Source organism: Gopherus flavomarginatus, chromosome 3 (genome assembly GCF_025201925.1).
Source record: "Gopherus flavomarginatus isolate rGopFla2 chromosome 3, rGopFla2.mat.asm, whole genome shotgun sequence".
NCBI classification, from domain to species: Eukaryota; Metazoa; Chordata; order Testudines; family Testudinidae; genus Gopherus; species Gopherus flavomarginatus.
Genome location: NC_066619.1, coordinates 104,170,992 through 104,196,859, shown reverse-complemented (window position 1 = coordinate 104,196,859; position 25,868 = coordinate 104,170,992). Strand labels below are relative to the sequence as shown.

The 25,868-nt window shown below is 37.7% G+C and overlaps 1 protein-coding gene across 1 annotated transcript in view; it reads left to right on the top strand.

Annotated features, from left to right (window-relative positions):
- Positions 1 to 25,862, top strand: part of RASEF (RAS and EF-hand domain containing) — a 47,397-nt gene extending 21,535 nt beyond the window's left edge. Inside the window, exons 4-17 of the mRNA XM_050944167.1 lie at positions 3,389 to 3,484; positions 4,716 to 4,793; positions 5,471 to 5,586; positions 7,039 to 7,107; positions 9,322 to 9,406; positions 11,768 to 11,859; positions 14,652 to 14,883; positions 15,897 to 16,034; positions 16,140 to 16,287; positions 18,063 to 18,144; positions 19,298 to 19,412; positions 21,078 to 21,197; positions 22,771 to 22,847; positions 25,626 to 25,862. Of these exons, the coding sequence (XP_050800124.1) occupies positions 3,389 to 3,484; positions 4,716 to 4,793; positions 5,471 to 5,586; positions 7,039 to 7,107; positions 9,322 to 9,406; positions 11,768 to 11,859; positions 14,652 to 14,883; positions 15,897 to 16,034; positions 16,140 to 16,287; positions 18,063 to 18,144; positions 19,298 to 19,412; positions 21,078 to 21,197; positions 22,771 to 22,847; positions 25,626 to 25,731 (1,554 nt within the window). The 3' untranslated portion in view covers positions 25,732 to 25,862. The remainder of the gene's footprint in view (positions 1 to 3,388; positions 3,485 to 4,715; positions 4,794 to 5,470; positions 5,587 to 7,038; positions 7,108 to 9,321; positions 9,407 to 11,767; positions 11,860 to 14,651; positions 14,884 to 15,896; positions 16,035 to 16,139; positions 16,288 to 18,062; positions 18,145 to 19,297; positions 19,413 to 21,077; positions 21,198 to 22,770; positions 22,848 to 25,625) is intronic.
- The last annotated feature ends 6 nt before the right edge of the window (positions 25,863 to 25,868 follow it).

The following is a 25,868-nucleotide window of genomic DNA, read 5'->3' as shown; positions in this document are numbered from 1 at the left end:
TACTCTGGGTTAATTAACAAGTAAAAAGTGATTTTATTAAATACAGAAAATAGGATTTAAGTGGTTCCAAGTAGTAACAGACAGAACAAAGTAAGTCACCAGGCAAAATGCAATAAAATGCGCAAATCTATGTCTAATCAGACTGAATACAGATAATCTCACCCTTAGAGATGCTTCAGTAAGTTGTGGTTTGTTTTTTTTTTGGTTGGGTTTTTTTTTTTCCCTCAGACTGGACACCTTCCAGGACTGGGCACAATTCTTTCCCATGGTACAGCTCTTGTTCTAGGTCAGGTGGTGGCTAGGGGATTCTTCATGATGGCTCCTCTCTCTCCCCTTTCTTCTGTTCCACCCCTTTATATATCTTTTGCATAAAGTGGGAACCCTTTGTCCCTCTGGGTTTCCACTCCCTCCCCACACACACACACTGGAAAAGCACCAGGTTAAAGATGGATTCCAGTTCAGGTGACATGATCACAGTCACTGCAAGACTTCATAACCCACTTGCCAGCACACTCAAATACAGGAAGACTCACAGGTAAAACACAGCCATCTGCAGACAATAGTCCTAGTTAATGGGAGTCATCAAGATTCCAAACCACTATTAATGGTCCACACTTTGCGTAATTACAATAGGCCCTTAGAGTTATATTTCATATTTCTAGTTTCAGCAACAAGAATGATACATTTATACAAATAGGATGATCACACTCAGTAGATTATAAGCTTTGTAATGATACCATACAAGAGACCTTTTGCATGAAGCATATTTCAGTTCATTATATTCGCTCATTATCATATTTTTATGAAGCCATATAGATTGCACAACGTCACACTCCTCTTTGTCTATGTAACATAATGTTATATTAAGCAACTATTACATCGAAATGTAAACCTACTTCAATATATTATATGCCTAAGAACAAAAATCAAGTTAAGATGGTCTAACACGTGCACAATAAATACATCAAATACTTTTTATTATTTATTTATTTATTTATTGTTTAATTTTTGTAGGCTACACAATATACTTGGACCAGTCTGCATACTGGAAGACACGGTCCCTTTCATCAAAAGGGAGCACATTGTTATAATAAACTGCCAAACACTCATTACCACTTGTATCATTAATGGTTATTTGATTGGTTAGTAGGTGAGAAGATAAATGATATTTGGATAAATATGTTATGTCATTGACCTGTAGTATGTTTACTGTAAATACTCATTTTGTAATATAATAATAAGTGATTTATCTATCAGTTTCCTAGAGGGGATAGAACACACATGATGACTTCAAGGTCTCAGGTGTGAATTCAGTAAAATGGTGTGTTATAATATGTTTGGCAAATGACAATGTAAATCACAGGAAAATAAGTGGAGGATGGGCACAACTATATATCCTGCTGGGAAGATATGAACATTTTACACGTAGGAAACAAATACATTACTTCTGGAAGAATTTCCTCTCTGCACACACAAGTACATTGCAATAATAAATAAATAAAATGTAACACTCTCAACAACCATTATGTGATCAACAGATGAACAGGAAACATATATCAAAGGTCAGGTACAACAAGCCATTGCACTTGTGCACTCGTCCTGTCTGCTACATATTTCTGAATGTAGATTGTAATTTTTATCCTAATACAAATCAGTCTGTACCATGGGCTAAAGAGTTCTAACAAATATGAATGGATGGACTGAAAATCAGATAAATGACAGTGTTTTGGGACCACTGGGGTGAAATCCTGGCAACATCAAAGTTAATTGCAAAGCTCCCATTGACCTCAATGGATATGTCTACATTGCAATTAAAATCTCCTTAGCTGTGGTGCAGAAATGTGGACTTATGGAGCCTGCAAAGGGGGAAGGTCCAAGAGCTTGGGCTCCTGCCTAAGCCTAAATGCCTGCACTGCAATTACAGAACCGCTTAGTCTGAGTCCCACAAGCGTGAGTCAGCTGACACAGACCAGTTGCGGCTGTTTAATTGCAGTGTAGGCATACACAGTAGAGCCAGGCTTTTACCCCTGATACCTAAGTACCAATATCAAGGATGGGCTGTAACTTATTTCTCCTATCATTCTTTGGATTACATTTCTCTTACATGTTTCTTTCAGTTCATAGCTCGGCTTATTTTCAAAAGGTAAAACGCCCCTAGAGCAAATGTAACTTGCCGAGATATTTATTTTATGGGATTGTTCTAAGCCATAAATCTTAATGGCTGCAGTGAGCACACTATTGTTTCAGACAGTGTGCTGACTCACACCAGTGTGACGCCTTCCTCCATATGATATCTGTATTTTGAGTGTTCCCTGCCTTCATGTTTTCACCAGGAAGGCAAACAATTAATGTACAAGTCATACGTTAGGAATCTGTACAGGTGTCAGCAGTAGGAAAATCCTGCACTAGCTGGACAAGTGATTACCTGTATTGCTATAATTAAAACACACACATACCAAAGGCTCTTTTATGAAAAGAATTGCACCCTGAGTAAAGTTTCGATCTTTGTTCCTTTCCACAAATAAAATCTGGCAGCTCTCTTAAAATCTTCATTTGCCAATGCTGGTTGTTGTGACACCTTCTGGTTTGTAGTGCTCAAGTCAGAGAGGAGGCCTGTGCTGAGTTTAACATTCCCATCTACAGTTCTGGAAGCCTGTGTAAACCTTATTGATTTAAACAAACAAAACCCCAGTAATCCACTTGGACCAGCATTCAGACTAAAAACCTTCCTGAGTCCCCTACAAATTAAGATACTGTCACCATCCTTTCTCATACTCATACCTCCCCTTTCGTCCCCTCCAAAATGGGATAACAATATTGCTTTAGTTGTATCTAGAGACACTTTTCTGTTTCATTGTGGACACTGGCAACATTGAAACAAGGAAGTATGACATGAATTACAAACAAAGAACTGTCACACAAATTTATCTTGGGAACCAGCGTGTGATATTTTCTGAGGGGAGAAGGGAGGAGAAAGATTATTTACTCTGGGACCATATGTGTCTTCTGTGCGAATTACAGACTGGTCTAAAATCCATCAGAGTCCACAAAACTGGGTTACGGTTGAATTAAGTAACATTGGTGAACTGACCTGAGGTTTTACTCCAATCTGCTAAACATTTCTCTTCTACAAATACTTCAGATACTACAAATAGGGCTGTAATAACTTGAGAATTCAATTCAATGCCCATTTTAGTCAATTGAAAGGCACCTATTGACTTTTAGTGTTGGATAAGACCCTTAATCGAAAGCCAACGATGTGTACTTCAAGGTAAAAGGAAATTGTTTGACTTTACAATAATGAAATGTTTAATACCTTGGTGACTAGATTTTAAAGAAAATGTTTAAATCTGTATTTTGACTGTTAATAAAATACCAAATGTTACAGGAGAAGCGGAAATCTGAAGAGGCATTAAATGATCTCAAGCGTCAGTATGAGAATGAAGTTGGTGAACTTCAGGTGACAATAAAAAAACTTAAAAAGGTGGGTAGCTTGGACTTGTGCCCAGAATTCTGTGGATGATACAATAGGGCCTGACCTGGGGGGTGCTAAGTGTTTCTTCCGAGGTAGCTAATGGGAGCTAAGGGTGCTCTGTCTTTTGCTGTAAAAATTTTCCAGATAATGTGCATCATTAAATGGCAACTTAAAAATAGTTTTTAAAATTGCATTGACTAAAATACCCATTGCCATTGTCCTTGAATCCGTTCAGTATAATAATCTACTGAAATACTTTGCCAAGGGACCTAACTGCTAGCCAAATAATATTACCAAATGATTGCTTATGATTATCAAGAAACTGGCATTTTGATTACCCAGTGGCAGTCTGGAATTTTATACATTGGAAAGAATCCAATTTATCATGTATAATTATTTGCAATTGACAGAATGATAAAAGGGCGAAAAGGACCTAGTATCAAAAGTTGTCATATCCATCCTCTTTGCACTATTAGGTTTATCTCTACTTTAATATTCCTATCTCTATGATTAACATTCCTAATACTGCAGAGAACCCCAAATCTGAACTCTCAATGCAGGGACCAGAATCTGAATTTTGCAGTTGATGCGTGTATCTGTGATGGAATGCTGAATGCTCACTTTTGAATATTTGAAATTCAGATTTAGGTTTTTGTGGCTGGCCCTTGCTATAGCTGTTAGTAACATTATGTGTCTTTCAGCAATATGAATCCTGGATGTGAATTGCACTCCATTTTCCTCTTTATTATCATTAAATCACACTTACAATTCCACTGATACTAATGCAAGTTTCCTATGAAAATGCTGTAGCTCTCTTTTATTTTTTACTCTGTAGAGAATTGGGCCTAAATGAGCTGGGTAGCTATGCACAGCTCTGCTGAAATCAGGGGAGCTACCACTCTTATTACCAGTAGAGGATCAGACCCTGGGTTGGTTTCTTGTGTTGCAAAATGACTGTTATTTCTAGCAATACTAAATTCTGTAGAACACACTTTGAGAAATTTTCAAAATATTTTTTCTAAAAAATGAAATGATATAAACTAGATAATTTGGAGGTGGAAATTTCTTATGTGTACACCTGGAGAACTCATGTATTGTATAAGACCTTTTGTAGCTTGAAAATGCACATAGGTGTCTTTCAATATAGCCCTTTATCCAGATGACTTTCATTGACTTAAGTGGGCTTTGGATCAGTCAAGCATGTGTTTTTAAAATTTGCACATTTTATTTGCTCTTTCAGCTGGAAGAACAGTCCAAGACCATAAATCACAGAGAAGATTTGGCTGAATTAAAAAAAAGAATACACGAATTGTCGTGGGTAAGAGTTGATTATAATTTACATACAGAAGATGTAGATTCAACCTGCACTTTGTACTTTCTTCAGTACCAGTTTGTTTTCCCACTTCAGAACTGGTATTAGAATTATGAGGCTAAGAGACTGCCTTTTTTTCTTGTAAAGATATTTAAGGTGGGGTGATTGCTTAGTCTTGGATAAAGAAAAAATAATTCTGTTTAAGTAGATATGAATTCTATATATACCATTTATTAATCACTTGAAATAGGATGGTGTCATTTTTGTGTATGAGAAACTGCAAAATCTGAAATTAAATTGAGTTTTTGAGTGTTAGAACTATGACTCCAATATGGCTCATGGTATGGAGAGCATCTGCACTCAGATATCTATGGAATGTGCTTAACTTTAAGCATGTGAGTAGTCCCATTGGGTTAGTTAATTAACATTTCTAAAGTAAAGTATGTTTTTAAGTGCTTTTGCCTACTTCAGAGATTTTGAGTGTCAGTCTTAAAGGTTTACCTTTTGTAAATTAGCTTTTCATAACTGGTACTTTTAACAGTTATATTCTTAACTCTAGCGAGATTTTTATATTGTTACTGTTTTTTATTTGATTTTGATCTTTTATATTTTAGTATTACAACACTTCATTATTTTGTGAAGGCAACTCTGTTGCATAAACTTCATTTTCTGTTTTTCTTTAGGAAAATCAGAAACTTAAAAAAGATCTTTTAGAAGCACAGACAAGTATAGCTTTTCTTCAGAGTGAATTAGATACTTTGAAAAGTGATTATGCAGATCAAAGTTTGAGCTCAGAAAGGTAAGATACTTCACGTTATAAAATTCTTATTTGGGGAGAAAATAAGTTGTTTTGTGTATATATTATATATCTAGTCGGTAACAATTATTTTAATAGATCATAATTGGCTAGTACATAGGTTAAAACTGATATATTGCCACATATCTACTGTTTACTTAGTAGGCTATCGTGGCTCTGATAGAGCAAATTTTGGGCCTGATCTGGAATCCCTTATTCATGCAAGTAGGTTCACTGACTTCACTGGTGAGTAAGAAGTACAGGGTTGGGCCCTTTCTTTATAACTCCATGTCAGTGAAATACCCTTGTCTGTCATGGTAAATAAGGCCATGGAAGTCTTCCAAATCAAGGGTGAACCATGAAAACAAAAGCTACTCTGGGTATTTTGAGACCTTTCACAAGAAATAAAAGTTAGGGGTAAATTATACCTCTCATGAGGCTGAGCAGTATTGGAGATGGAAAGAGTCATATTGCCCCAGTGACGGTGCTAGAGGCGTTATGCCTTCGAAAGGCACAGTGGCTGGTGGGTGATGATGTCTTCCTACACTTATCCAGTAGGTTTAGTCAGGGTACGCTTAGTACAGAAAAGGAAGATCCATAAACCCATTAGCACATCACTCAATGATTTACCTATTGGACCATCAACACCACTTCCTTTATTCCTAAACACCTGCAGCTAAATTATGGCTGGCTGCTGATGGGAGAATAGGGACTCCCTTCTGTCCCTCACCTGCCACAACATGTTTAAACTGGAGCAGTAGTAATTTAAGCCCCAATAATTCAAATGTCTGTGCTGTGGCACACTCTTATGTGTGGTCAAAGCCCCATTGAAGGTAGTGGGGCTCTTCCTGGGAGCATGAATGTACCCGCATGCTGTCAATTGTAGGATTGGTCCTTTAACCTTTAGAGTACATGGGAGTTAAATTAGCATTAATTTCTTTTGCTAAATCCCCTTATAAAATATTTGTTGAGTTCAAAGTATTTTGTACACATAGCAGGGATATAGACAATTTTTAATCTTTGGGGAAGCTAGAGTTACAAAATTATAAAATAATAGCTGTTGGCTATTGCTTAAACGAATAGTTTGATATTATGACTAAATTTGTCTGCCTTTAATAAAGTGAGATAAATGAACTTCTGTTCCAAACGTGGTGTTTCCATTATTAATGAAATCCCTGGGTTGTGAGGGGGATCGGGAGGGGTCTGGCAAAAACCACCCAAGTTCCCGGTTGTCTATGTCCATGCATACTAGCCAGTTTTGAAACTTCTGTACCTCTTGGAATTTCCTCGTGAGTGGAACCCTGATTGTTCACAAGGTGCTGGCTTTCTGTTTCCACCTGCTGAATTACATTTAGAACAAGCTAATGAAACATTTAAAACGTCAGTAATACTGTTTTTTTTCACATCAGTAATTATCACAGTGTATGTAGAGAAGTATAACTTTATATTTTGCAGAGACCTGGAAATGGTCCGAGAATACACTGAAGACAGAGAAAGCCTGGAAAGACAAATTGAAATACTTCAGTACGTTTTTAATAATTCCCTGTTCTTTATTTACAAACTTTATTCTGAAGTGTGCACAGCTAAACACGTTTCTCTAGTTGTAGGGATATCTTGATGGAATTGAAGAAGAAAATATTATCAAGGGGAAATGTTTTTTTAGCTGCAATTTGAACTGTTTCTGTTGTAGTAGACTTCACTTTACTACCTGGACTATTTAAGAATAGTTTTAGTGTCACATGCAGCAACCTGGAAACACAATGTAAAAATACTATCTGAATTTTGTATCTCTCCATGTGATCCGTATATAATCTTGTCCTTTCACAAAAGATGAAAGTATAATCTGTCTCTGCTCTTCAAATCTTAAATTGTAATGGCTCAGGTATGTTTGGACTGGTACTGGTCGACTACTTCATTCTTATTTTACCACAAAATAACTGCACACATTATTACCTTTATATAGAGTACTCAAATTATTTCTGAGAGCCTATCTCTGATGTCTCTATTTATGTATGCTACAGTTCTGTCTGCATTTTTTTTCTTTAATGCTGTTGAGCAGAAGAATACTGGACCATATCATGCCACTGATTTATAACCGGAGCTCCCTATTGACTTAAGGGAGCCAAAAATATTAAAGATTAATCCACCACAACTGCCAGCTTCTTCAGTTCTATATTTGGTAGACTGCTGAGTCTTGAATACTTTGTGGGATTTTTGTTCTTTGCCTAATTGCCTTTCATTTCTTTATAATAAGCTGAATAAGATCCTTGTATATCCGTGTTATTCTAAATATTATCACTTGGCTCCTATTTTATTGACTTTGCCTCTCCTGTGACTCCCTCTTTTATCATTATCTTTAAAGCATCAACAATGTGTCTAGCGCTGTAGGACGCACACACACTGCTGCCTTCAAGGATCATCCAGTCTAAGTAGTTTTACATCCTCAGCAAGTTGCCTTGTCATACTCACGAGTTTTCTTCTGAGTAATTGAACCAAGTCTCTCCTTAAAGTTATCCCAGTGGCACCTAGGCACTTCCCCTGTTCATCCCAAATCATTACCATTCACAAGCAGTTTCTGGCTTTGAGATCCAAATAACTCGGCTGAAGTCGCTCATCTCCCGTATTCTACTTATTGACCTTGCAGAATTCTTTTAAGGATCACACAGATTATGTCCACTCCTCCTACCACCAAATATTTTCAGTTACTCAATTTTTTGAAAAGTATAGCATTTATGATCTTCCTTTTGTGAATTCAAGATAACATTCTTCATATGTAACTTTCTAACTTTCAGGTATGCCCCTATTTAATGGTCTTGACTTTGCAACCTTAGGCTCTGATTCTGGAAACATACATGTCCTCAACTTTACTACCACGAGTAAAGGGATGCTTCCTTCTAAATCCTCGTCCAGTTCATTTGATCTGATAACTGTATCTCTTTCATAGTTAGTACCTACAGTGGACATCCGCCACACGGAGGTGCCAGCAGTTAGCTTGGCTGCCTCCTTCTACCCACTCTCGGTTCTCAGATATTTACCAGTTCCTTCCTTAATATTGGACAAAAAATATACCCACTCCCCAGTGTACCCCTAACTCCTTTCCCTCTAAAGAAAGAGAGGCACCTACACTAAACAAATCTGTACTGCTTTAATTGGGCAAATTCCGTTCTTTCCAAGCACTTGTAGAAGTATGACTCTCCTTGCTGTTCCTTAATTGGTTTGTTGACACATTGTGAGTCAGGGTGTCAAGTCCTTCCCCCTGCCATTGTAGATCAACTGAAAGGGCAGTATCCCTCTTGACCTGGTCCAGCGACCTCCTGCTCTTTCACACTCTGTTCAGGTAAACTTTTCCCTCTTCCTCCACTTCTGCTACAAGTTACAGAGAGCACTCTTAAAGTGGTAATAACTCCTTGTCTTCTGGCCAACTGACTAAGGACCTCCTGTCTACAATTGTAGTGAGCCCAGTCGTAGTTCACAGTTTACTTAAGAGTAAACATCCGCAATTGACAGTTCATTGGAAAATGCTCACAACATTACACTTTGAGTACAATAACGGCTCTGGGCCCACCCTTCTTATTAGAGTTCATTTAAGGAAAAAAAGAACCTTTCTAATTCCATCACAACTGCTGGATTTGACAGTGTGTAACCTGTAATGTAAAAATCTAATAATCCTTTTTTTACTTAACCTATTAGGAAGTTTTGCAAGAAAACTTTAATTTTGTTACCTGTTTCATCTTATAGATCAGCTAACAGAAAACTACATGACAGCAATGATGGTTTAAGGAGTGCACTAGAAAACAGTTTAAGCAAATGCAACAGATCACCGGTATGTAATATAAAATTATAAATTATACAAATATGTTTTATATAATTGGCCATATTCTGCTGTCTCTTACACCAGGGTAAGCTGAGAAAACTCCTCTGACTTCAATAGAGTCATTCTGGGTTTACACTCATGTAACAGAGTACAGATTTTGGTGCAGTGTTACTACATTCTGAAGTTGTCTATTGTCTATGTGTGTACGTAATTCCTATTAAATATTGGGGTTACACACACACACACCCCCTCAAGAGATGAAAACATCCTTTCCTTCATCCTGAAATTAATATATTTACATTGGAACCCTCAAATACTGAAGAGACACTTTTGCATAAAACAACTTAAGTCTCAGCAGAGATTCACTGTAATCTGAATTGCAATCTGCCATTTAAATACATTGACAGAGTTCAGAACTTTCATTGTATTTAACTGACACACAAGAGTTTCGCTGTAACTAGGTTCACTTTCAATGGGTTCCACTGGCCCACCTCTAAGAGGCCACTCATACTTCCTGTGCTCTGGATTCTCCCTGTTCGCTGTAATTTGAAGGAAGGTATGTCTACTCTTCGAGCTGGAGGGTGTAAATTCCAACTTAAGGAGACATAACCATGTGAGCTGTGATTGAACCAGTGTGCTAAAAATAGAGTGTAGCTGTGGCAGTGTGAGGAGTTAGTGGCCTGAAGTATGTACCTGTCCAAGAAGCTAGGAATGAGCTTAAGGTAGCTAGCCTCTCACGCCGCTTGTGTCACTGCAGCTACTCTATTTTTAACACGGTAGCTCTGATCAAGCTACTGTGGACATGTCTCCTTGAGCTGGGAATTGCACCTCCAGCTCCAAGTGTAAACAAACCCTGAGAGAAGTCTGGTTTGATTAGGACATAGAAGCAGCAAGACATAGTACGGTTAAATGTAGCGGCCACAATTTTATTCATTTAAAACTCTTACCTAGCTGGAGTAGCTCCCCACAAACTACCCTGCGGGGTTTTTCTCATGGGAATGTCAGCTGGCCCCAATAGTCCAAATGGACTATAAACGTGAGGATGATTGTGAAGGCCAGGCCCTCTCTATACCCTCAGGCCTGCCAAGAGACCTTGATTGGAAACTAGAGTCCCAAAGAGCTGCCCTCCTCCACATTGGAGGCAGGCAAGATAAGATGAAAGGAGGTGCATGCTGAGATATAGAGGCAACTCCCTCACTGTGCTCTGAGGAGATATGCCTATGCAGTCCACTGAGCTACAGGGACCTCTTCTGGACTCCTAACCCACCAACTGCACTGGTACCATCCAGTATTGCAACAGTTGTAATGTAACCTTCCCCCACCCCTCAATCAAACATTCTGATGCTGGGTGTAAAAAACACCCAGCAGTTTGCCAGTTTTTCCATATAGGAAAAATCCCTTCCAGACCCTAAAACTGGTTGTCAGCCAAGCTCCTGGCATTAGCAGAGATCCAGCAACTAGATGGGTTGGGAAGGGTGAGGCTGAAACAGGAAGCCCACAATGGCTACCCTGCCTAGGTAGCAAACTGTATTAACCCTCCTCCCTTCTCCCCCACCAGATGGGATGAGCGTCATTCCCACCACCCAGTGAGAGCAGTGGTAGGTGGGCCAGGCTCCGTGAGTCCAGGCTCAAATGTACCATGTGATCCCGCTCCCTCATACACCCTGCAGCACAAGGAAGAGAAAAGCAACCCTTGTATGCTGAAAGCAAATGGGAAAGGGTGAGAGAGGAAAAGAGAGGGGGTCTGTGGAACAGTCTCAGCTGCTCCCACCCGGGAACTCCATTCTATCCCTCCAGCCCACTGTTTCTAGCCCCATCACAGCTGCACCCTGGCTGGAAAGGTGAACACATTTTGGTAAAATAGATAATGAGACTTTAAAATTTGGTATGATGTCTTCCAGCAGCCTGAATGTCTATGACCTGAGGGTATTTGAATCACATTGGATCTTTCGCTCTCTCTATCTTGACCACCTACATAATTCTAACTGGTGGTTATACCAAAATGAGAAAGAAATCTTAGGTCTTTCCCCAAAATACTGCGTTTCTAAAAGACTGTATTATAGTTCATGGAATGAGGTCTCTTACTCAAATGACACTGTTATACAGACCAGCCACTTCACTCTCGGAAATCTCATTGCTGCTTGGCGGTTGATTAACTCCAGAAGTTGGGGTCTATAATGTCATCCTAACATTACATATTTGAATGTTACATGTTGGACATATATACATGTTGACATCCAGTCCTGTAAAGGATAAGGAAAAGAAAAAGTTGGATTTACATCATAACATACAGCAGCGTTAGCTGTGATGGTTGTAGTCCCACTTGTACAATAAGATACTTATAGACCTTTCTACACATGTCTATTACAGCGTCTAACAAACATCTCCCCGGGAAATACAATTACTAGAAGCAGCCCCAAATATAATGGTGGCCAGTCTCCTCAAAATCCACGATATGACAGGTAGGACTGGTACATTTTTACTTAAATTATAGCATAACGATGGACCATTATACATGTCTTAAGACAGCCAAATGCTTAGTAGAAAATGACAGAGTTAAGCAGCCTGTTCTATCTTCTTTTAGTTCCAACTCAAGAAGTTCAAGCAGAATTCAATTTTTGTCCTCTCAGCAGGATCAAGCCTTACAAAACAAGATTCTAATAGGGACCATGCTTAAATGGTCCCTTCAGTACTTAAAAGAGAAAGCTCTGGTTTTTCAAGATCTTTAACCTGTATAGCTGGTGTCCCCTGTGTAATAAGTTAACTTCTATTAGTGTATGAGGGTCTGATTCTTCAAAGGGTTAAACATCCTCATCTCTCAGTGAAATCTCAGGTAAATGAGTGTGCTCAGTATTTTTCCTCAGTATTTTGCAGAATAGACTGTATAGACAGCATAAGACCATTTAATTAATTTTTCAGCTTCAAAAATTCTTGAGCTAACTATTAAATGGTCAAGGCAACTAACTATCTGCTTTGTTATATTGGATATAAGTTCTGGATCCAAAATCCACTGAAGTCAATGGAAAGACTCCCATTGACCTCACTGGGCTTTCGATCAGGCTCTAATTGCAGTAGGTCATATAATTTTACTGGCTTGACACATTCTCTTAAATGACAGATTTTTGTCTCATTTTTTTCTTTGGTATTACTTCAAACAGCATATAGATCTATACTAGGGCCTTTATATGGTTAACATATATATTTTGGAAGTGGGTTGACAATCGTTTGTAAACATTAAATTAGCTTTCACTTTACACTAATGATATCCAAATATATCATTAATTGAATACTATTATTGAATCTGCTGTCTCCATGTTGGAGACTTGTTTGCAGGCTATAAAATTCTGATTGCAACAAACTATCTTTCTACTGAATGCAGATAAAATAGATTCCCTCTTGTTAGATCCTCTGTATATTTTGAAAGGAGATGTCCCTTACTATGTTGCACATTAAAAGAAGTAATGTTCTGAGGTGAAGGAAGGAAGGAAGAAGTCTATTTAACAGGCCTGAGGGATATCCTTCTCTGAGAGCATTTAAAAAAGCAACCTGCTATTCTGTGCAATCTAGTGTATTCCAACCTGAAGTGAAAAAATTGACTTCTTCAGAAGTACATATGCCAGGGGTAAACCTCATTCCTGGCTGGTATGGCTTAGCAGTATTTAGAGAGAAATTAAGTTCTGCTCTCAAAATGCCTGTCCATTTTCAACACTTTGTATCAGACAAGAAACAGAAGGGTGCTGGTTTGGATTCTAACCTTGCTTTTAAGACATTTTTAATAGTAAATATATTTTTCTTTTCTCTGGTCAGATAACCTCACTTATATTATGTTGCCTTAAGCACATATAGAATTCCCAACACTGATTACATGCTTTAGTGATTTTAAAAATTGACTAATGTTGTCCTTTTGTTTGAGGTTATTCTTAATGCTCTTAACTTTGCTACAGTGTGCACCCTTTGTTCTCATATCAGTGATTTTCTATAAGCTACATGTATGACTACAAATAGTATTACAGTACTACTGTGGTGTTCTAAAACCAAGATCATGAGTATTTGAATGAGAACGCATTACCCTGGGAGCATGGAAATAGACAGTTCTGAAGTTGTTGCAACAGAAAATGGTCCCTGTAATTGCCCTTGCTGACCGGTAGTTGATAGAAATTATAAGGGAGTAAGCAACCCTGTGAATCCCAATGAATAGAAACTACAGCCCCACAGAAGGCTATACCTCCATGCTGCACACTTGTTACCAAGTGATCTGAGCACTAAACTCTACAAGGAACAATGCTGCCATTGGCTATATTAGCTGTGACTGTGATGTCCTGCATCTCTACTCCTATAAGATAGAGCAAAGTTAACTCCACTACTTTCAGGCATTTCCCACCCCACTTTACGTTGTTGTTGTTTTGTTTTGTTTTGTTTTGTTTTTTGTTTTTTTTTTTTTGCTCCTGTCCCTGCTTGCTGCAGATAGGGGCTGGAGACCATAATACCTTTTTTGAAAGCTGTCCTCTTTGTCTCTCTCCATTTCTCTCTCTTTTCCTTTCCCCTTTTTGTACAAATTAACTTAAAAAGGAAAGACACTGCTGCCATTTGAGTATCCTATTGTATGTCATGGCACCCAAAGCAAAACAAAAATAGTCTTGGAAAAGAAAAGAGAATCAAAGGGGAACATTGTCTTGGAGAGGAGGCGATAGTCAAACCCATTACGAGAAACCAATTGTTTCTGGTTGTTATGCAAAAGATGTTGTATGGGACATCTAAAACTGGAACCGAACACATTTCTGCGTTGCTTCTTCAACTGTTGCTGCGCTTGTGATTTCTGCTGCTCCTTTTTCACAGTTACAGGTATTTGCAGGACAATAAATTATGAATAAAACCTGGATACATCCATTTATATTCAGGTTCAGTATATTGAGACCATTTTCCAGGTCCTGGGATGGACTAATATCTCTACTGCCCTGTTTTTAATATGTTCATGGTACAATGTTCTATTTTTTTTTAACAACCATTTCCTTTTGGATTAAGAATAAGAATGCCAGACTGTGGATAAATACAACATCCTCACCATGGCATGTTAGATGAACTGTTTGGGTGCTCACTGCTAAGGATCTAAATTAAGGAATTCATTTATTGGAGATTTAAAAAAAGAGAGATCCTTCTTTCATAAAGGGCAATAAAATGTGTACGTGAAATGTCTTATTTTGTTGGGGAATCAGATCCTGTAAAAAGCCTATTTACCCTCTACTTTTGTCACCAGATCATCTCGTTCTTCCTTTGTGGATGAAGATGAGTGTTTAGCCCTTTGTGACCCTCTGCAAAGGATAAACTGTGATGCTGATAGCTTGTCTGAAAGCTGCTTTGACAGTGGTTTGTCTACCTTGAGAGACTCAAACGAATATGATTCAGAAGTGGAATGGAGACATCAAAGAAGCTTTCAAAGGCCACACTGTATGCAGGACAGTTCTGGTGGTGATGCTTCTGATACAGATGTAAGCTCCAGTCTTATTGCATTGCTAAGAGACACCTTTGTTTGGAGGCAAAATTAGCTCCTTGTTTGTTTGTAAAGTGAAATCTATCTTTTTCACATAAGTCGGGGAACCTAAATTGTCTTTACCTGGGTTATAAGCATTAAAACAGAATTAATAGGATACTTTTGTGGATGTTTAAGGGAACACTCTGTGGTTTAAAAACAGTCCCATTTTAACTGGTTTTATAGATCCGTTTATGAGGCTATAACTTTTCATAAGTTTGTAAAAGTGAATTTAATATTTGTGAAAGTTGATAAATTGTTAGCCCTGAAGATTAAAGTCCTCCTCTTATCAACAGAAGAGATACAAAGAGGTAGTACATCACCCACAGCCTCCCGATGTGCCTTGGCAGTGATGTGAAAAGAGAATAATAATAGTATTTATTAATACTTAGAACATTTTACATGCAGAGATCTCAAAAACTTTACAGCATAGGAAAGCACTGTTGTCTTCATTTGACTAAGAGGAAACTGAAATGGAGATAGATGTAGTGACTTACTGTCAGGCCGTGACAACGCTGGGTATAGAATACTGGCCTTCTGGCTCCTAAGCAGCTCAGTCTCCCTGACTTTTCAGTCCCTGATCTTTGTGTTGAGAATGCTGCTAAGGGTACCAATTAATGTCAACTGCGGTGACTTTGTCAACTGCGGTGAGTTTGAGCCACCAGCTTCTTAATTTAAGTATTTCTTTCATAACTTTTGAAGTAATTTTTCTCACTGTTTATTGTAATCCTTTTGAATCTGAAAATTACCTTGCTGAAATCTTTTATTCCTATTACATCTGGAAACCAGATTGATGTTATAGGGTTGTTTATGAGTACTGGGTATTTGGCACTGATTGGTTTTGAGAACACTAAAGTAGAGAGAGACATTTGTTTTGAGGGGAAAAAATCCAAGATACATAACACTGCAAAGCACTATTTTTTTTCTGATTTGAGATATTACAAAAATAGTAAAATTTGCTGATACTTGCAGGTTCCGGAGATCAGAGATGAAGAGGCTTATAGCCCTGACAACAGCAGTACAGCAGAAGACTGGAAATCCTCCCAACCAGTCAGTCGAAGCAGCTCTAGTGCTTCAACAAGGAGGTGTCTCCCTGCCCTCTCGCCACAGGTAACCAGTCCAGAGCAATTTTATATTTTAGTTTGACATACTTAACTATACTGCAATTTTTTTCTCATTTTTAATATGGATTTGGTGGGCTCTTTTTGCGTTTAGACAGACACAATAGACTATAACCTGAAGTACCCTAATTCAGAGAAGGCTTACAAGATCGTTCTTGCTGGAGATGCAGCAGTAGGGAAATCCAGTTTCCTTATGAGACTTTGCAAAAATGAATTTCGAGGAAACACCAGTGCAACTCTGGGTAAGGATTTGAGATCTAAAGCATATGGGTGCCTAAATGTGTATTACGTTGGGGAAACTAAATGGTTGTGTTTATCTTCAGGAATATGCTCCATGTTTTATAAACATCCTTTGCACAAAGACACCCATTAAAATCTGTGTGAAGGGGCTGCAGTATCAGGATCCTTGAACCTACTTTAAAAAAAAAATCCTCTTTCAATTTTCCATTATTATCTTTTTCCTGCTATGATTGGCACTCCCCAGCACACCCCTTGTGGCCCCTCATGGCCCTGCAGTTGCACTGCGCTCAGGGCCCCTGGGATTCTTTCAGCAAATTAGGTTGGTTCAAAACCATGTACCCTCTTCCTGGGGTCTGATTTATTAAGACTTTCTACAAAGAATAATTTGCTTTGTTAATTTCCCCAATTTATCCCCACTCTGGATCCATATAAGAGTCTCTTACTCCTCTTCTGGTGGTCTCCAAGCCTCCTTTCTGGAACTGGGGTTGAACTTTAAATTGTCACTTCCTGTCCCTCAAGTCAGAAGTCTCCAGCTTCTCACCTTGGAGTGGGGTTGTAATTTAGGCAATTACACAGGTCTCTCTGCTCAAGACAGGAACTCCCAGCTCTCCTCCTGGAACAGAATGTACTTCAAGAAGTTACTCTGTCTCTCTCCTTAAAGTAGGGTCCCCAGCCTTCTAGTTAATTCAGAAGTTATTAACTCTCTCCTTAAGCCAGGAGTCCTTCATCTGGAGTACATCCTCATTTAGGTCACCAGTGGAGCCTCAGCCAGATTCTCCTCCAACTGACCCTTTTCCTCTAATTAGTCCTTTTAATCCTCATGCTAGGAGGGTTCAGCAGGCAAACTTTCTCCTTCTGGTGTCATCCTTGGTATTAGGGGAGGCAATGTATACGCTAGTTCACTTCTCCCAGCTCATCTCCAATTGGTCCGGTCAGAATGGAGCCTTGCCACACCCACTGTGCAGTAACTTACTTTCTCCAAACAATACTTATACTCAGAACTGCTTTCTCTCTACCAGTACCTCTTATTATCTAGGTCTTTACATATATCAAACCCTCCCAGAATCCTAAACAGGCTTGCAAGTGGGCAGGCGGAAGGGGGACACTTAAGGATCCCAACCCTTCTCTGTCCTTTTTCATATCATTTTCTCTTCATCCTTTCTTCTTCAAAATGTTCGTAAAGCCTGGAATAGCTCTAATTCAAATGCAACTGGAGGTATTTTAAAAGCTTGGAGGTCTCAACATTCCAATCTATATTATCACATCCATGAACTACTATAGTTATATTAAGTTCAAAGCTTAATTTTTTTGTCTGCCCATCAAATCACTTGTGTGTTTATTTGTTGTGATTTGAGGGTTTTTTGTTTGTTTGCTCCTTGTTTGGAATAAGATCTACTATACAAAATATTTTCTGTCCTTCTGTAAAAGGCTTTTATAATGTAACATATGTGGAGCTTTTTGTTTATGATGTGAAATTTGCATCAGTACTCCTGAGTAAATGCATGAGAGGATGTTTTAATTTTTTTCCCCCTAAAACCAATTGATTATGCACCATAATACACTGGGGGATTACTGTGTTTTTTTGGGGTGCTTTAACTCTAGAGCTCTTTCTCACAATGTACTAAATGACTTGTAATTTGAAATGGCTGTTACAGCCTATTATTTGAACTATATCACACTGTTATTCATTTGTAATGATGTTGGTAATGTACTTCTTAAATCAAAGCCAATATTATGTCCACTGACTAGTTTTGTACACTTTATATTTCTTTTTAAGGAGTTGATTTTCAAATGAAAAGGCTTGTTGTTGATGGAGAACCTACAGTGCTCCAGTTATGGGACACAGCAGGACAGGAGAGGTTAGTAATGCTCAACAGATTACTAGGATGTAGATGTGAATTGACTTGTTTCTTAGTGAAGAATTTGTATTAGCATCTGACTTTTTTCCTAGTTGCAAGAAAAATAGTAACAGTTTCTTGTCCACATTATTTCTCCTATTTTTACTTTTCCGTCCCTTCCTTACTTTTGCTGTTACAGACCTTTACCTTTGTAAAGGCTCAGTCTTACAAGGTGTTCAATGACCTAAATTCCTATTTGGGTCCTTGACCTTGATTCCCATTGAGCACAGCCAATTGTCTCTTCTGTGATATTTTAAGAGAAGCATGATAAACTTGCACAAGTTGCTGAATTCTCATAAATAGATCTGTAAACTATCTGTGTAGTTTTATAAACCCAATAAAATCCCATGAGATCCTGGACAGCAAAGAGCCAATATTTTTTAGCTGTCACAATTGTATGTATATTAAGGTGCTTGAGCTAATTCCACTGAAGTCAGTTATAATCTTTCCATTCACTTCAGTAGAATTTGTATTGGGCATGCTATCTACTTTTGCATTGAGTGAAGTCGGTGTATTATGTGGAATAGGAAGTTAAGATATGTTTGGCCCACTCATTCTTCTTCATTACGTGAAGATCTCAAATGTGCAATATAATGTCTTGTCAGTCATCTTAGTTTTGGAATAGGCCACAGTACGTTTACAGAAAAAAAAGCCCTCTATAATTGAGGGACTCATCCCTGTTGTAAATCCATTGATTTCGTATTCCACACCCATTTTATTGACTTCAGAGATGTTATACTAGAAATGAATTTGGCCCATTGTGTTTATGAACTTTGCCTCTCAGACAGGAATATAAACATGCTACCATATCATCAAAACTCCAGTGTGAAGACGATGTCCTTCATGTACATTTCTGTTTACTGCAAAGTGTTGTCTGACTGCAGTATAGGATACTGCCGGTTTTAATGGAGTGTTTATAGAAGTTCATAAATAATTTGGAAAAAACTTTATATGAATTCAGTAATATATGCAAGTTTGTCACATTTTTCTTAAGAAGGCTTTTGGGGAGACATGTATTAAACAGACTAAGCTAATACAATAATGATTCACTATTAATTATAGTAATATTTAATCTGTGTTTAAAATGTTTCAAACATCATTTTTTTTCTAAAAGATTTCGAAGTATTGCCAAGTCGTATTTCAGAAGAGCAGATGGTGTGTTACTGTTGTATGATGTGACGTGTGAAAAGAGTTTTCTTAATGTACGAGAATGGGTGGATATGATTGAGGTAAGAACTTAACTGTGTGAAATTTGCAAAGTACACTTACTATGTAGTCATTTTAATATTTTTTTATTAGGAAATGGGCATTTCCATTGGGAGAACTCTGGTATGAGTCAGAACCATAGAGTCCTTTTAGGGATACTTGTTTTATTTGTTTTTAAATCTGCATTAAGGTGTTTGCGTTGCAGAATTGGCCAACATGCAGTTTCCACTAGTAATGCAAGTTAGATGCACTGCTGTCAGAATACAAGAGATTAAACTAAATCCTGACACAAGCTTCTCTGCTCTCATTAAAGTTGATGAAATGTGGTGTTTGGTATCACAAAATACCATGTAATCAACCATTTCATGTTGTTCTCCCCCATCTTGTCTGAATATCTCACTTCCCTTTGATCTGAAAATGTAATACTCACCCATTTCAAATACTTTATGGGAACAGGCTCAATTTTCCTTGTGGTCTCTGCCACAGTACAGTGTTTCTTCCTGTACAACCACCATCTTTCCTATTATCCACAGCAGTGTTTTCCCCTGTAGCTTTATCTTATTATTACCCTTTTGTGTTACCTGAATACTAATTTGCATTAATAAAAAGGGCTTCCCTCCTTTGTCCAAAGGTGTTTAATAGAAAGGAAGGTGATTAGAATAAAATTTCATTTGCCACTTAGAAAGAATGCTTTCTTTACCATGGAAATTGTATTAGCCCCTGTTTCTAGGGGTAATTGTGTCATACAAAATAACATAAGAATGGACATAATGTGTCAGACCAATTGCCTATCTAGCCCTGTGTCCTGTCTTCTGACAGTTGCCAGTACCTGATGCTTCAGAGGCAATGAACAGAACAGGGCAATTTCTTGTGATCCATCCCGTTGTGCGGTCCCAGCTTCTGGAAGTTGGAGATTGAGGGACACTTGGAGCATGGGGTTACTTTCCTGACCATCTTTGCTGATAGCCATTGATGGACCTGTCAGCTATGTAATTATCTATTTTTTGAACGCAGTTAAACTTTTGGCCTTCACAACATCCCATAGCAATGAGTTCCACAGGTAGACGCTGCGCTATGTGAAGAAATTGTTTCTTTCTATGTTGGTTTTAAATCCACTGCCAATTAATTTTATCAGGTGACCCCTAGTTCTGATGTTATGCAAAGGGGTAAATAACACTTCCTTATTTATTTTTTTCCACACCATTCATAATTTTATAGACCTTTATCATATCCCCGACTTAGTCTTATCTTTTCTAAAATGACCAGTCCCTGTCTTTTTAATCTCTCCTCAGATGGAAGCTGTTCTGTGTTCCTAATAATTTTTGTTGTCCTTATCTTATCTATACCTTTTCCAATTCTAATGTGTCCATGTTGAGCCATAATGGACAGAGTGCTTCCATAAGAGTTATCTAGCAAATACAGTTCTTGTTGGAAATGCATTCACTCCTGGTAGGTTCACTATTAAGATGGCTATTTTAAGATATACATTGTTTTATCTGCAAAGTGTTCAACATGACTGGTGTTCAACATATTTTTCCTATAATTTCTTGCGTTAATATTGCATTGGTTTTAGATGTTTTGGTGGTGAAGTAATTAATCTGATGTGGGCTCCAATAACCTGCTGATATATTTGACCTTTTTTGTATTCAGAATTTTCCAAAGGTAAATAAACAATATATTTATTGTAGGATGCAACTCACGAGAATATTCCAATCATGATGGTGGGTAACAAGGCAGATCTTCGCCAAACAGTTTCAGAACAAGGACAAAAATGTGTATCAATCAACTATGGAGAAAAATTGGCCATGGTAAGACCTATATCTAATTGTTTCAAATTCAACTCCTCTTAAAAACTTTAAGATGAGGTCTGGATAATTCACAAAATAATTGTGAGGCAAAGAGTCTTTTACTGTATAATCACCAAGATGGAATTTGTCCTTGGATGGGTAATGCATACTTGATCGGGTTGAAAAATGTCACCAAATAATGGTTATTTGCTAGTCTCTATGAATGAGTTAGCTGTCTCAGTCCAGAGTCGTCATCACAAATTGGCACATTCTTGACATTCTCAGAAAGGTGGTCAAGAAATTCATGAGTCTGAATAGGATGACCAGATAGCAATTTTGAAAAATCAAGACGGGGTGGGTGGGGGGCAGTGGGCGCCTACATAAGACAAAGCCCCGAATATCGGGACTGACCCTACAAAATCAGGATATCTGGTCACCCTAAGTATGAGACTTATCTTGCTCACTGAGCATGAGTTCATGTTTGTACTCTACTACAAGTGTGGGCACATGACTGAGAGCAGGGCCGGTTCCAGGCACCAGCACAGCAAGCAGGTGCTTGGGGCGGCACGTCTGTCTCTTCGGCGGCAATTTGGCGGCATGTCCCTCAGTCCTTCTCGGAGGGAAGGACCTGCTGCCGAATTGCTGCCTCCACTTCATTCTTCGGCAGTAGAGCAGCGGCCAAAGTTCCACATTTTTTTTGCCACTTGAGGCAGCAAAAACGCTGGAGCTGGCCCTAACTGAGAGGATGTGAGGAAACTAGCTTCTGCTTCTCTTGTACCCATAGATGTTCTGAAGTTGAAGTATTTTGGTTTCTGAAGCCCAGATTATCAAAGGTTTTAGCTGCCTACCTCTCCTTGAAATCAGTAGAATGTGGGCAACTAAATACTTTCAAGGATCTAGGCCTAAGTAATTCGGTACCACTCTAGCCAGGACTGCAGCAGTTTTGGTGTGATTTGTTGCATAGGAAAACTTAAACAAGATTCCAGGAACTTGAACAGTGGATCTGCACATCCTGGTTGCTGTGGAGCTGCTTTTTATGGGATTCCCCACACCACCGGGGGCAGGGGTTTTTGGTTAGCCAGCAGTGGAGCAAGAGTTTGCTCTGTTGGTAGATCTGTGACAGTGCAGAAGCAGTGGTCATTCTCTGTGCAAAGGTGTGTGGGCCTAGAGCTGTGGATGCTAATGTAGCTTGGTAGTTAAATACCAAGTGTCAGGGGTTCTGGAAATATGGTAAGTAGAGGGTAAGCTCCAGTAACAGCTTCAAAGCTTCTGCTGCTGGTTTACAGCCTCGCAGTCAAGATTATTCAGGCCAGACCTTGGGACTGGGATTTGTTCCTAAATCAGTTACATATCTTAAACACTCTTAAGTTTAAAAAGCTATAAAACTGAAAACAACTTACTGGTACTTTATTTCTGTAGTATTAAAACTAACATCTACAAAGTATTAAGAGGACCAAAACATCCTGTTCACTTTAATTTGTTAAATCTGCTCTTCAGTAGTTCTTAAACTTTCCAAGGAAATCATTTGGAGTAAACATTTAGACATAACTGTACAATAGACAATGTAGCTGATCCTTTTATTTTCTTCTCACAGACTTATAATGCACTCTTTTGTGAAACAAGTGCTAAAGATGGATCTAATATTGTAGAAGCAGTTCTTCATCTTGCTCGGTATGTAGTCATGTTTCTAATATCAAATATTAGCTTTGTTGGTTAATATATTATATTTACTTTATAAATAAATGTAAAACAGGCTTCTTCTTAAGGTTTTACATGGCATATATTTTATTTTATAGAGTTCATTTTTATCTTAGCTGATCCTAGTACAACAATTTTCAGTGTTAAATATCTATATTCTAAACATTTAAATTATGTGTATATGTATATAAATATATCTCTGTTGAATATAGATACTTAACATTGAAAATTGTTGTACTGGAATCAGCTAAGATCAAAACAGGACTCTGTAAATAAAATATATGTGCCTTTGTAAATCCTTTAAAAATAAACATAAAACAGGATTCATAGTTGAATAAGTGAATCAAACAAATGACTAAAGAATCTACACCACAAACACTAAAAGAATATTAACATATATGCAGACAAAATTATGTTAAAGTGGAGCTCAAATATGGATCCCATTTTTAAAATGTCTGATTGATAAATTATACCTTCTAATGAGATACATGCATTTATTCTTTTAATCTTTTCATACACTGAAGACACGTTTGGTTTTGTATCATATATGATTTTGCTACAGACAAATCACATACATTTTCCTTGATCTCTACTGAATGTAACTTTTTTCTAAACTATTTAAAATTCAGACATCTGGATTAAATAAAAAGAAATCTCATCTAGCAAAGCTTGCACGTACTTTATAAATTCTGACCAAAACACTGCAATTTTTCTACAGTTTCCAAACTAGTATTAATTATGATTACTGGTGTATATATAATTTTTAAAGGATCAGCAATATGTATTACATTTAATACATGGAGCTCCAAACTGGAGTCAATTGCTCGTCATATTTATTTGTTTTTATTCTGTAGCTTGATATGAGAATCAAATCTTTTGACTTGAAAGGTCAATATTTGGCTATTCCATGCTACAGTATTTTTAACAGTAATAGCTTGAATAAAAAATTGGATTATTGGAAAGAAGTAATGCTATCTGTTCAGTCAGAAAATGGAAAAATACCTATACTTCCAGTGAGAACAGGTGTAGCAGAAGTATAGTCATTCATTTATATTCAAATGTCAATACAAAGTTAATTGTTAACTTGTGTGACTCATTTCCAGGCACCTGACTATGAATGCAACAGTGCATTGTGCTGTTAGAAATTTCTACAGCACAGTTACATAATGTTAAATAACAGGTGAAAAAACATGTTAAAGGCAATATTTGATTACAATAGTTCAATGATTATAATAGTTCAATTTTGTGAAGGGACAAACTGCTCTTCCCATCTTGCCTATCCCCTTTACAATACCTTGAATATATGATTTGAACCAGTCTGTTCACTGGCTTAGTGAAAGTTCATTTCTGAGGGATCTGTTAATATTTGCTATATTTGAGAGCAATGGCAGATGCACCAGACGCTGTCCAACAGTTTGGTTTGAGATGGATGGTTATACTCGGGGATTAATATTTCTCATTTCCTGGAAGTAACATCTTTAACTTAACATTTCATGGGAAAGTTAGACTTCCAGACCCATGTTACCTGTATTTAGGATTTGATTCTGCCACTGTTACTCATTTTAAGTAGTACAATATTGATGTCAGTAACTGGTTTCAGTGGAACTACTCGATCTGAGAATTGGGACTTTACAAGACACATTTATAATACTGGTACAAAATTGAAAATCACATGTACAGATAAATCAGTTACAAGCATCTTTGTAACAAAGTGGCTAACGATATGCACTATTTCTCAGAATAGATTTATAATTGTATAATAGTTTCTTACTTTAGTATATGAATATCTAGGGCCCTTTGCTTTCCTTTTCTGGGATATGAGGAAATAAATTAAAAGAAAAATGGGCTAAAAAGGAATGGAAAACATGACTAATTGTCTAGACCTCAAATTGGAGTTATATAATAGTTTTCACATAACAACTATGCTTATTCCTTCTGCTAATTTTGCACTTTCGCAGAGCACTTTGTATAGAATTATTGCTGCCATTCCAAAGCAGAAACTATAGGGAATGTCACTCAGTCCCAATCCTTTCATTGATTTCATAAACTAAAAACATTTATCCTTTTAGACAGTTTGTGAATTTACGTTATAAAGCAGTGGCTGACAGTGGGCAGTGCATTCCTTTTTATTGCTCTGTGTAACATATTTTGAGTAGTATCAAAGGGGTAGTCATGATAGTCTGGATCTGTAAAAAGCAACAAAGAGTCCTATGGCACCTTCTAGACTAACAGATGTATTGGAGCATAAGCTTTCGTGGGTGAATACCCACTTAATCAGAGGCATGTAATGGAAATTTCCAGAGGCAGGTATAAATATGCGGGCAAGAATCAGTCTAGAGATAACGAGATTAGTTCAATCAGGGACGATGAGGCCCTCTTCTAGCAGTTGAGGTGTGAACACCAAGGGAGTAGAAAGTGCTTTTGTAGTTGGCTAAGGAAAAACAGCTTTTGTAGTTGACTAAAAGCAGTTTCTCCTCCCTTGGTGTTCACACCTCAACTTCTAGAAGAGGGCCTCATCCTCCCTGATTGAACTAATCTCGTTATCTCTAGACTGATTCTTGCCTGCATATTTATACCTGCCTCTGGAAATTTCCATTACATGCCTCTGACGAAGTGGGTATTCACCCACGAAAGCTTATGCTCCAATACATCTGTTAGTCTGTAAGGTGCCACAGGACTTTGTTGATATTTTGAGTAGAAATACCAAGATACAGTTTGGTGAATGAAATTTATTTCATTGCTATCTTACAGTGAAGTGCGAAAAAGAAGTGACAATGAAGACACAGGGTCCGTAACCAACCTGGCTGAGCCAACTGTCAAAAAATCGACACTAATGAAGAACTGCTGTAATATATAATTAACAAATTCCCTTTCTGCCCTAAATAATTTTACTTTTGTATTTTTATCACTTTTAAAAATGAAGGATTTACATGAAGTTGTTCTCCTTAAAATGGATTTATATGTATACAGTAGTTGCAAAACTTGAGAAATTCA